At 40.2% G+C, this 13,257-nt stretch overlaps 1 protein-coding gene across 4 annotated transcripts in view; it reads left to right on the top strand.

Moving 5' to 3' along the window:
* Plekhb2 (pleckstrin homology domain containing B2) overlaps positions 1-9,724 on the top strand; it is a 43,607-nt gene extending 33,883 nt beyond the window's left edge. For 3 of the 4 annotated variants that reach the window (XM_033757225.1, XM_010603139.3, XM_010603140.3), the window contains 2 exons: positions 4,636-4,744; positions 8,027-9,724. In XM_033757225.1, the coding sequence (XP_033613116.1) occupies positions 4,636-4,744; positions 8,027-8,163 (246 nt within the window). In that variant the 3' untranslated portion in view covers positions 8,164-9,724. The remainder of the gene's footprint in view (positions 1-4,635; positions 4,745-8,026) is intronic. The other variant, XM_010603141.2, reaches the window with a different exon arrangement.
* The last annotated feature ends 3,533 nt before the right edge of the window (positions 9,725-13,257 follow it).

Consider the following 13,257-nt stretch of genomic DNA (forward strand, 5'->3'; position numbering starts at 1 on the left):
TTTTTTTTTTTTTTTTTTGGTACTGGGGATCGAACTCTGGCAGCAGAACCACTGAGCTAAATTCTCGGCCCATAACCCTATCTTCTAATGTTGCCATTGTCTGCTAAAATTGGTCATTTCTGCTGCCAGTACTTTCAGTAGAATTTTTTTGTAGTATGGATTTTGTTTGATATCTCTTCTTTAACTCTTACTAAAATGGTCATTCATGTTTTCTCTTGGTTAGTTTTCCCAACTTTTTATTTGTGTTTTAAGTTCACTGATCATTTAATCAATTAAGTGCTTTAGGTATATAGTTATATTATCTTTGAGCCCACGAAACATCTCTTTTATATATTTCAGCCATTTGTTTTTTTTTTTTTTTTCTGGTTTGGGGGATTGAACTCAGGACCTTGCGTTTGCAAGGTTGGCACAGTGCCACTGAGCTAAATCCTCAGCCCTCAGCCATTTGCTTTTGAATTTGTCCCTGGTAGTTCCCATCAGATCAGCTTTGGGGGAGTTAAGAATTTTTTAGTCATCTTGTTACATCTTGTTAACCTTGTTTCTCATGTTTTGCTTGCTTGCTGTCTTTGTTCCTTTGTTCATTTGTTCCTTCCTTCCTTCCTTTTGTGTGTGTGTTTGTGTGTGTGTGTGTGTGTGTGTGTGTGTGTGTGTGCGCGCACGCGCACTTAGAGTTGATGAATTAGAGTGGAAAGACTCTGTTGCTGGTATGGAGGTCTTTTTAGTTGGTGTCAGCTTCCCAGTGATACGATCTTGGCTTTGGTTGTATTTGGTATTTGTATACTACTTTAACTGCTCAGCTTAACTGAATCAGACCCAGTTGCTGTGTCAAAAGGAGAATCTGTACCAGTTTTATAACCAGAGTCAACCATATCAGTCATGTTCATTAAAACTAACATAGTTAGTTACCAGTATCCAAAGTTTAATTGGCCTCTCTTCTATTTATATTGCAGTCTGAAATAATCCACTGAACTCTTTCCACTAGTTTACAAATAGAGAAAGTTCGACTTGTATATGGGGGGATCTGGATGGATTTTTGGATGTAGCTCTTTCCTGTACCTCTGCTTTCCATGGCGTGTCACTGTGTCCATAAGGTGCATCTTAGCCATTAGCCCACTTCTGCAAGTCCCCTGAGTTGGCCACCTCGTATGATTTGTTCATTTGCATAGCTGCCTGTGAGTGAAAGGATTTTGGGAACACTGAGCCCACCTCTGCTGTACACTGCCTTCTATTGAACTTTGGTTCATTTCTGTGGGCATAGCTAGTCAGAGGTTTCTGCTGTGTCTTATGTTTGGATATCCTCAGTTAAGTTGAGGTGGAAGGGTGCAGTGCGGCTAGGTCAGCCTGCCCCACCCCCCACTCTATAAACCTGCAGCTCCTCCTGTATTCTGTTTTTATAGTTTTTCTCCCAGTCTCACTCTCCTCTCTCCACAGATTGTCACCGCCTGCAGACTTGGTGGTGCTGCAGAATGAGTGGTGGACAGTGGGCAGGATATCAGCACTCCCAGTGTTTGGAGAAATAAGGAGTGGGTGGCCATTGGGCCACATCAGTTACTTTTCTTCTCAAGGTCTTGCTATTCGTAGGTGCTGTCCAATCCTGCAATACCCTGAACCATACTTTTTTCAGCATTAAAATTTGGGTTTCTAATCAGGATTGTACCCTTGTTTTTAGCTTATCAATGGGTCTGCAGTTTTATCTTGGGCACTGTTCACTGGTTTCCTGTTTCTCCAGTCTCTGGTCTGTGAATATCTTATTCACTGGCTTTGGAGGGTGGGGTAGAAGAGTTAGGAGCCTATTCCAGTGGCCTGGCCACCTCTGTGGCACTGTCTCCCTCGGGTGTTAGATCCTCTCCCAGGATGGGTGTTACTGCACCCAGGGTACCATGGGTACTCCCATCCAGGGGAGAATTGCTTCCCTTTCTAAACCTCTCTGATACTGGATTTGATCTAGTGAGCTTCTCTTTCGGGTTGTCTATGCATCTCTGGCTTTCTTTGCCTCCTGTTTCTGTGTATCAGTATTTTTCCTCACACGTCTTCCAAGCTTTTCTCATACACTGACTACTGCCTCTACCACTTTTCCCCCAAAATAAGATCTAACTGGAAAATAGGCTCTAGCATGATTTTTTTCAGAATGCTCATAGTAGAACCCCTATACCAAAAATAAGCCCATTAAGAATGCCAGCCAGCTGGATGCATTTAGTGCATCCATTGCAACACACAATGGACATATTGAGTTATAAAACATGATTTAAATGTAAATAACTATTATTGACATTGATACTTAAAATAAATTATAAAATTTAATTATTTGTAAATAGCCAAATAGGAACCTTTGGACCAGAGGTGAACACCTATATAAACAAATGAATTTGAAATTTATTGCTGAATGAATAATTAGAACATAGACACAATATATGAGCAAATCATACACTTGATAATGAATGGATTTGGTTGTATCTAATATGAATCTTCATACTCCAATGTGTTGTGTGTTGCAACAGATGCACTTAAAACATTTATGGAAATAAACAAATACTTTCTGAATTTTGGTGCCTGCAGTTTTTTGTTGCTTTTCTGTGGACCATCATTCTTTTTTTATTTTTATTTTTGGGACAGGATCTCACTGTGCAGTTCAAGCCGACTTTCACCTCACTATGTAGTCTGGCCTCAGACTTGTGATCCTCCTGCTTAAGGCTCTGGAATACTGGGATTACAAGCATGTACCACCATTCCCCTTTTTTTTGAGACAAGGTCTCATGGGCCTTCACTCTTAACTGTCATCACTTTCATTACTACTTCTGTCTTGTAAGTCTTCAGTTAACACTTGATTTTATGGAAACTTTGAGAAGCCTAGCCTGCAAGAAGTTGTGACTTGGGTGAAGAATTCATGGGATAAGATCACTGGCAGCTGTGGTGCCAATGCACTACAGCAGGCTGCATGGACAGGAAGTGCTCCCTAAGGAGAGCTCGTTAAGGAGAGCTCGCTAAGGAGAACTTACCTCTCATGTGTTCCTCCAAACACTTGAGCGATTGGGACCGAGGTTCTACAGGAAATGGAGTTGCAAGAAATTCAGGCCAGACTCTGGAATTTGGAGAGTTATGATGATGTGCCAGAAGATGACATAGAGACTGTATTTGAGTAAATATAGATTTTTGTACATCTGTAAGTTTTTATTTTTGTTACACAAATAAATGAAAAAAATGTAGACTGTTGTACATACAAAAATAAGGCACCCCCTGAAAATAAATCCTATTGCATCTTTTTAAGCAAAAATTTTTGGAAGATAGTCTTATGGGGAAATATGATAGTTAACCATAATGTGAGAATAAGGTTTATTTACCATACAGCCCTAAAGTAGACTTCAGGTTTTTAATTTTGATTTTATTTTATTTTTTGCTTTTAAAATGAGGTTTAATAGTTAATATTGATTATACAAAAGAAAACAACCAACTGCAAAGGTAAAATTATTCATAGTAGGGCTGGGAGTGTGGCTGAGAAGTAGTGTGCATGCTTAGCGTGCATGACGTCCTGGGTTTAATTCCCTCAAAGCCCCCCAAACCCTCGTAATAATAAAATTATAGATAAGAAAAAGTTTTCATGAGAATCTATATATAAACACAAACTATATGTGAAAAATAGACATATAAAAATTTATTGGTATTTAACAGAAAACTTACTATGGACATTTCACATATATTGTATAGTCATTCTTCAATGTCTCCTAATGGATCAGGTATCAGTCACGTATTAAGATTTGTAAGCAGACTTGTGGCTACTCAGTTTAATATATTTACATACTTTGTACATCAGTCCAAGTCCCAGTTACTCCATGTGAATGTCATATTGATAAAGCATTAAAATTCTTGCCATTTCCATATATATATATATCAATGGAGATTTTATTTTCATTTGCTTCACATATTTTTGAATATCCTGGGCCATGCATAAAGGATAAAGTAGATACTACTTTCATCAAACAGTCTAGCAAAGGATCTAAGAATAATAGAAGATAATATGTTTCTCTTTCCTTTGTCACTGCTTACATTTTTGCAAGTTGATTCTGTAAAATTACTTCTGGTGAAGAGTCAGCTTTCATCTTTAGTTTTGAGAATTGTTTACCTTTTATGCATAAAGGCAAAATGCAGTCATCATCTGTTGTTATTCTGGATTTGCAGCACTGAGTAAGTCCATACTGGACACATGAAGCTTTGATCTGGTTCTGGTCTTTCTCTGGTATCAGACGAGTCGAGTTGAACTACACCATCCAACAGCCACCTAGCATCATCTCTGCCTTTATCCTATCTTACTGGGAATCTCCAAACCCAAGCCCACTTGTGGCTTTTCAGGAGTCTACAGCGTTATGGAAGCTTTTACAGGGACCCTTTCAGGCTGGCATACAAGGTGCTACAGACCCAGGTCTTACGTCCTCAGTGGGTTTCATCTTCAACCAGCTCACCAAAATGGAGAGGGAAAATACCTTTAATTTTTATTATTTAGTAGCCTTTTAAGAAGGTATAACTACATTGTCTCATGTTCTTTTTAGTGAGTTAAGTTTTATTGAGTGCAACCTGAAGACCCATTTTTAATGTTACGAGGTATTTCAAGATTGCATTTCTAATGGCCCTGTTTCTTTTCAGCAGGCATATGGCTATGGTCCCTATGGTGGTGCATACCCAGCAGGAACTCAGATTGTCTATGCTGCGAACGGGCAGGCGTACGCAGTGCCATACCAGTACCCCTATGCAGGTAATCACAGCCTTCCACGCCATTTCTCTTCATCTGAGAGTTTTTATTTCTCAGTTTAAGGCCTAATGAACTTCATTTTATGTTATGTTGCTGCTGTTACGGTTTTAATTTTTTAAAAATCCTTTTTGTATTTTCACAGTGCTTTACAAAGCTACCGTGGTCTTAAATTTTAAAACCGAATCTAACTATTGTGTGCCGATTAGTTCCCAAGAACTTGGTTTGTGCTTCTGGACTTTCACCTCTGTCAGGAAGCAACTAGAAGTAGGGAGTGGTTCTCAGGGATAAGAGATGACTTTCACCTGTTTCTTCTGGTATCAGCATGGACAGTGGTTGCTATTGACAGAAAGTAGAGGCCTGGCAGGGCTGCTCTTGATTTTGGGCTTTGGATGTGTTTCTTTCCATTTTTTGCTTCACGTGAAACAAACTGTAAAGTTGGTCAGCTGGGTCTGTGTGGGAATTACCAGTCCTTGTCTTCTGGGCAAGGCGGGCTGCAGGAGGAGGTTGTGTGGGGTCCATGCTGGCCTCTGCATGGGGATTCAAGGGACAGAAGAGCAAGGCATTCATCCTGAGGCCAGGCAGGACAGATTACACATTGCGTTGTTACCACAGCGCACAAGAGTGGTGGTGGAGGAAGCAAAACTCGGCTCAGGAGACTGGAGATCTGCAGGAGGAGAAGCTGTCTAAGGGCTGAAAGCAAAATAAGTGCATTTTCTTAGTGCAGAGGCGGTGGGAACAGGATGTGAGCACTCACAGTGGTGTGGGTAGGGCGTGTAGGCCCCAGACGACTCTTAGATGTACGTCACTGTAGTGACTGGCCGTTAATTTGTTTTTTGATGCATTTAGCATCTAGTATAAGAGACAGTTTCTTAAGTAAAAACAGTGAAGATGAGTACCACTCTGCCTGGAAGTTCTGCTAATTCACCCAACCAGTAGGGACTTTGGAAGATTCAGCCTTGCCTGACTTTTTATGTGACATTGAAAACCAGTAAAATATAATTATGGCATTAGATGTTTGTCCACCACCCCGTAATCCTACATGATTGTTTTTAATTTGACTTACTTTCCTCATAGAAGTATTTTATCTTCTCAGCCTTCCTGAGACACCATGGTGCATCTCTGACTCCTTTGAGCATCTCCCTGCTGATAGCTAGTCCATACAGAACTTCCTAGTTTTTATATGCAGAGCTAGTTAAAAACAGCCTTCTAGTTAGTTTGATTGGGACCAGAGACCTGTCATCCAACTGAAAAAATATAGAGACTACTGAATACACACGGTAAATGTTCTTTGATTGATCCATGTGGGCATCGATTCAGCTGTCTTTTTGTTATTTTGTTTTATTTTTTGAGACAGGATCTTGCTGTGTAGTTCAGGCTGGCCTTGAACTCACTACGTAGCCCAGGATGGTTTCCAGCTTGAGGTGATCCTTCTACCTCACTGTCCTGAGTGCTGGGATTATAGCCATGTATCACTACATCTGCCTTCAATTGCCCTTTGAATTGGCTCCTTAGGTGGAAGTCTTCATTTTTGTCTGGTAGAGACTGTATTCACAATATATTACTGTGCTGAAGTTTCTAGTTTCAAGTCCAGAGATGCACTTCTAGAGTTTGTGTTTATAGCCCTTTTCCCCATCTGTTAGAATTTTCTGTCTGATAGTAATTTGTAAAAGTGTCCTGCCTTTATTTAGTGTAGCTTAAAATATCTAGCTCAGTTATTATGAAAATGATATCTACCTTATTTTCACTTACTTTTTGGCCATCTATTAATATTTGTGTTAGGTAATTCTATTAAGTATGACTTGGTACTCTTTGTGGCTGACTTTGATAAGTCAGCTGGAGGAGCAGAGATCAGCAAGCCCTGTAAGAGTGGCTTTTGGGTCCTGGGGGAAAGGGATCCTCAGTGTGACCAGTAGGAGAGCACAGCTAAGATTTTCCAAGGGAATCTTTTAATTGAGTCTGTTTATGAGTTCTACTGTATTATATTTTGCTAGGTACAGTTATATAATTAAAGATTTGAAAATTTCAAAGCTGTAGAAGTAAATCCTACTTTCTACCAGATTTGAAATTTAATCTTTGCATGAAGTCATTTACTTCTAATCCTGCTGCCCTTAGATTTATGATAGTCTCATTTTATTACTCTCTAGCTTGGTCTTCTCTCTCTGTAATGTTTAAGTGCTGCTAGTGCACACTATAGCCAGAGTGCCTGGCTTTGAATGCCCTTCCTATCCTTAGCCCTGTGAGCTTCCGTTTTGCCCATCTGCCTGCTGGGGATGAGAATGTGCCTAACTCATAGATCATTGAGAATTAAGTCAGCACACACAAATGCCTGTCATGTTTCAAGTGCTTAGGCCAGTAAGCACTCAGAAATGCCAGCCTTTGTTGTCCTGCTGGCCTCCCTTCTGTTCATTATCTACATGTATATGATACTAAAGGACTAATTTTCAACTCTGCTGGGGTTGAAAGAAACAGGATGAAGGAGGAAAGTTTATTAATATGAGAGCAGTTTCAAAGTTTAGTAGTTATAAGCAGTAGTATAGCTGTGAAGCATTGAAGAAAACTAATATATTTCTACTTGTACATTTTAATCATGGAAATTAAATATTAAATTTGTTTTAAGATTTGCTTTTTAAGAAATGTTCACTTGTAACAAACATTTTCTCACATTTTAACTACATACATGTGATTAAAAATGAAGATCAAGTTGTGTTAACAGACTTAAAGTTTTAATTTAAAAATTGGTTTGCATAAATACTAAGAAGTGAATTCACTGTGTGTGTGTGTGTGTGTGTGTGTGTGTGTGTGTGTGTGTGAATTCACTTTTAAATGGGCTTTTCCCTTTGGGCTTACAATGGGACTTTTTGTCCTTCCCATTGTTTGCAGGTTGCGTGTTTCCCACACTCTTCATTTATCTGTGATCCTAGTAAACATGATGTGGAGAGCTGAAGTGGAAACTACAGGCAGAATCTGTTGTTTCCCTAGGCCTAGTATTGTGGACCTTAACCCTGGCCAGCAGGGTTAAAAATCTTGATTTTTCTCTCAGTGCACTCTTGGGTATGGAGGTATCCTCTTTTCAGGCTACAACCTGGGCCTGTGGTGGAGGAGGGCTGGGACAGACTCCTGACTCCCGCCTCTCCTGAGAAAGGTGCTGTGCGTGAAAGGAGAAAGGAGCTGGCTGCTGGCTCCATGGAGAGCAGGCCCAGTGATTCTACCTGAGGGAGTGGTCATTTTGAGTGAATGCTGGACTTGACAAACTGCTCTTCAAAGTTCTTTTTCCTTCTTTTTTAGGACTCTATGGACAGCAGCCTGCCAACCAAGTCATCATCCGTGAGCGCTATAGAGACAATGACAGTGATCTGGCCCTAGGCATGTTGGCTGGAGCAGCTACTGGCATGGCCCTAGGGTCTCTGTTCTGGGTCTTCTAGAGTCTTTATGATCTCTTACATGCATAGCTTCTGATAACTCTGTGTGCGGTAATATGATTTGCAGGGCATTTGTTTGTGACAAATGCTTTGATAGTAGTTTTAGTAGTTCTTTTGTAGTAGTGATTTGATAATTGTAACAATCCATGCAAGTTCCACAGTTGGGCTTAAACTGTGTTGTGTAGTTGTAACATGGACTGTCTTGGTTCACAGGCTTATTCCCAGACTTTGTGGAGAGACTTTTTCTTCTTAGTTAGGTGTAGTGCTTTGCTTAAAGGTTAATTTATTTTCTTGTTAGGCAAATAATGTAGTGATGAATGAGTGAGTGATTGTGGAAAGGCAGACTGCAGCTTCTTTTGGTTTAATCTCAGACTTTGAGATTTTAGACCAGAACTGGCTGCAGGTTACTTTAGGAGTGGTGGGCCGGGGAGCTGCCAGGTGGCGTTCCCGAGGCCTTGGTACAAGAACCCCACGACCTGCCTTTGGTGATGCAGACTGCTCAAGGTGATGACCACACCACCCTCCCACCCTTTAAAAATGTTGCTTCTGAAACCTGCCTAATTCTAGAGCTGCTGCTTATTGTGTTACTCTTGTTTGTTTTCATAATGATATTTGGAAAACATCTCAAATTAGGAATTGATTTGAGAAAAGTCTAAGAAGCAGAATAATAAGTGTACAGAGGTCGATTTGCATTATTGAGTGATGTATTTTTAGCGTCCGATTTAGGTGTATTTATTGCTGGCTAAATCTACTTATATCCTATTTTTCTACTTGTTGAGGAGGTAATATTAAAAGAATAGTTTGGAGAACAGAGAGAGAGAGGGAGAGAGAGAGAGAGAGAGAGAGAGAGCGAGCGCCATAGGGATGTTCCCACCTCAGACCTTCTGGGGACCACACAGAGTAGGAAACACTTGTTTTCTGCCCCTGGAAGGCCTTGGCTATTGACCAAGCACTGGGATGGACTGGGGCTGGGGTAGACTTGGCTTACAGATGAGAAATGGAGCCTAGAAGGTGAAGATACAACTCAGCCTGGCTGAGACCTCAGCCTTGTTTTTATTCCTGACCCACACATTACAGATAAGCTTAAAACATTTAATTTTGGGCCCCTAGATGTGTGAAGCTCTGGAAAAGCCACAGTCTTACATTTCTGACAAATATTCATATTTTCTATATTATGAAATATGTATTTCATGAATTTGTTATTTTGTTTTTTAAAGCTGAATATTGATTGCAGTTTTCTGTCCTGCATGCTTTAAACAATGTATTTTTGCAAAGGCTGGTTAGCACTATTCAGCCCCCACCCCATTGCCCCATTTTCTCTAATGTACACTCCAGGAAGCACAAACTCTGTTGTGATTGTGCCTAGGTTACATTTATGCTCTGTAGTTGCACTGCTCAGCTGGTTCCGTGACTTTGTGAATAGATCGCATATGAATCCAGATGCCAAGTAGATTTAATAGTGCCCACAGTCTATTTTTCTAGCCACTCCTAGGGGACTTACTAACATGCGAATGTCCTTTTCCAGCTGAAAAGTGTACATGTGGGTAAATGTGAAATATGGCAACACAATGTTGATAATTTAAAGTGTTGCTTCAATATATAATGTTGATTTTATATTCTGTGTTGTAAGAATGGCTTTTGTTCATCTTGTTAGGCACACACACCAACTCATCATGAGTGTAATCATGTATTGCAAATATGTGCTAATAAAAATAAAAATTTAAAAATGAAATGAATAAAATCATTAGTAAAGCCATATACTTTACTTATAAAACGGCAAAGTCAGTTTTTAATGTTGCATTTTGAACGAAGTTACTGGGTAATCTGAGTTCCTAGAACTACAGAGTGTTGTGTAATGTCGTTGAAATGCTCTTGAAGCAAAAGGTCTCAGAGTATCCAAGGATGCCTTGGACTGAAGAGGACGAGGTGTAGACCGAAGTTTGGGCACCTGTCTGTCTCCCCTTCCCCAACCTCTGGCCATTCCCAGTAGTGCAATTTGGAAATTCTGTCACTAGTGACTTGCTTCTCGATGTGGATGCATACTGGGTATGAAGACAAGCTCACATCTTTCGTTTTCTTGGGCCCAACTTCTGTAGATGACACACTTTTTTTTTTGGTACTGGAGATGGAACTCTGGACTTTGCGATTGTGAGGCAGGCACGACACCACTGAGTGAAATCCCCGGCCCAGTGACACACTTTTGATAGCATCCGTTTCTCAGCCACATCCTTCATTTACAGTGCTGTACACTAAGTGAAGAAGTGAATGAATTGCAATTTCTTCTTTAGGTTTGAGTAAGCATTTTACTTTCATTTGTACTTTTAAATAGATAATGATCCATGTCTGGAAGAAACTGAGCTTTGACATTGTACTTTGTGGATCTGGTTGTTCTTTGAGTTAACTTTAGTTCCTTGGATAGGAAAGAGAAGAGAGACCTGATGTTAAGGTCTCAAATCATCACTTGAGAAAAGGGCCGGACCATGTCTGCTTTTGGCTGTCTGTGACCCAGGCTCGCCATCTAGTAGAAGTTGTACAGTTGAGGCAAAATGATTCTGATCCTGTGTGATCTTTGTTTTTACTTCCAGTTCATGTGGGTAGAAGGCAGAATGCAGTTCTGTTTTTCTCCTCAGTTGATCATTTTTGTGATTGCTTCCATTTCTCTAGAATTTTGTTTCCAGAATCCATTTTACCCTGTATATGCAAAGTTGTATGTTTATAAGTGAAATAGTAAGACTAAATGATTTTTGTGGGGGGAGGTGTATCAGAGATTGAACTCAAGACCTCGCAATTGCCAGGCAGGCGCTATTCTGCTGAGCTAAATCCCCAGCCTGCCTACCGACTAAATGATTATTAACCTCAAAGTGTGCGTCATTGTGATTTCTGTTTTTTTGTTTTTGTTTTTGTTTTTTTTTTGGTACCAGGGATCGAACTTGGGCCCTTGCGCTTGTGAGGCAGGCACCGGAACCACTGAGCTAAATCCCCAGCCCAAAGTGAATCTTTTTTTTCGTGCTGGGGATGGAACTCAGAACCTTGCACTTCCAAGGCAGGCAGCCGAACCACTGAGCTAAATCCCTGGCCCTCTGTTGTTTTTAAAACCTTTTGTAACAATATACAATTCTTTCTGCTGTCATGGGCAATAAGAGTGTCATTTGTTCAAGATCTACTAAGTGCTGGGGACTGTACTGTTACATAGAAAAAAGTAACCCTTTAAATTCTTGGTCACTTTGTAAGGGAGGTATTATTAAAGTTCTATGCCATGAATTGATGCTCAAGAGATTAAATGATGTACTCATGAGCATGTGGGTAGAAAAGCTTGCATCTGTGTCTGGTGCTAAAACAAGTTCTTTTCCCCTTTGCCACGGGTGTATCAGTGATTTGCACAAGAACAAATGAGTGACTGTTAGAAACTATTACTCTCCCAGATCAACCTGTTGGTATGTTCCCAATAACTTCTCTAATACCTTTGGGTATATGACTCTGGTTTTTGTTTTTAAAAATATTTTGAATTTCCTTTAGTTCCTTTTTTATTGGAGGCTTCTGACACATATCAAGTGCTATGCAAGTTGTATCTGTTCACACTCCTTATGGGGAATTGGTACATGAGCATCTCACGTCTCAATTCCTTTTTCATTCCCTTCCTTCCCTCCTGCCTCTATCTCTCAATTCTGCCTTTTTTTTGGTAAATGTTTGCAGTACATAATTTTTACATTTCTTGTGTGGAGTTGGTACATCTCTGTAACACATCTTCCTTTTTTAATCCTTTTCCTTCCCTTCCCTCTCCCCTCCCTCCATCTTTCAATCCCTTTTTAGAAAGATCTGCCTCCCTACTTCATATCCTCAGCCTTTTACTTTGCTCTTTGTGTATACTTTGGGTTTCTCATGTAAGAGAAGCCATGTGATATTTAAGCCTGTGAGTGTGATTCGTTTCACTTCACGTGATGTTCAAGTTGCACCCACTGTCCGACACATGACTCGTTTATCTTTATGGCAGAGTAATAGGTCGTTGTGAGTAAAACTCACATTTCCTTTATCCATCTGTGATAACTTTCAAGATTTAGCCATTATGAATTGTGCTGTTAAAAACCTGGGAATGCATTGCCATGATGTCTTCTTTTGGGAAGGACTGAGAAGAGGAACAACTGTCCTTTAGTTCCTGTGCTGCTTCCGTTCCCTCTGGGGAGCTTTCCTGCTTGTCTCACATTCAGTCAGCGGTGACTGAGTGGTGATGCTCATGTTGGAGTCCTTTGTGAGGTCTCCTGGCTTTCCTTTTTCAGTAAAGGACCTTCTCAGATTTAACCCTGGAGACTGTTTCTTCTGGATATAGGACAGAGGATGCAGTCCACACACAGGCTTTGCGGCCTGGTTTTCCTGTTTCCCGTCAGGCTGAAGATTTCCTGCTACATCTGGATCTTAGGAGTGGCTGGTTGATTTTTGTGTTTTGTGTTTTTTGTTTTTGGGATTCTGGGGATTGAACTCAGGACCTTGTGCTTGTGAGGCAAGCACAGTGCCACTGAGTTAAATCCCCAGTCCCTATTGGTTAGTTTTCTAATTTTTGGAGTCGCTCAAACTTTAAAGAGCAGAAAAAGAATGTTACACTCAGTAAAAGGTCTTCCCATCTGCCCAGCTCTGCTAATCCCGATCTGTTTTACACCTTATGTATCTATGAGCTGGTGCAAGGATCTATCTATTTTTCTGCCTTTTTCACACAAAGTTGTAAATATACTCAATTTTTGGTCTCAGGACTATTTTACATTATCAAAGTTTGAAACTCTAAAGAGCTTTTAAAATGTGAGTTGCACCTATTAATATTGTCATACTACAACATAAAATTGAAACTTAACACTTTAAAATTTATAAAAAAACATTTTGCAGAACAAAATCAGTGAGTCCTAGGTTTGTCTTCAAACAAACAAATGAAAATATGTTTTATGTCTGGCTAGAATTCTCAACTACATTTGATCTATTACTCTTTTGTCTTTTGGATGGAGTATGCAATGAAAATATGGTCCCTCTCGTAGTGTGTGGTTGGAAAGCATGGGCCTAGTGCCCTGCCCGGGGTCTTAAGCTGCCTCGGGCCTTGGAGTCATACTTTGGGAA

The sequence above is a fragment of the Fukomys damarensis genome, unplaced genomic scaffold (assembly GCF_012274545.1).
Source record: "Fukomys damarensis isolate Sample0158 unplaced genomic scaffold, DMR_v1.0_HiC HiC_scaffold_29, whole genome shotgun sequence".
Lineage (NCBI taxonomy): Eukaryota > Metazoa > Chordata > Mammalia > Rodentia > Bathyergidae > Fukomys > Fukomys damarensis.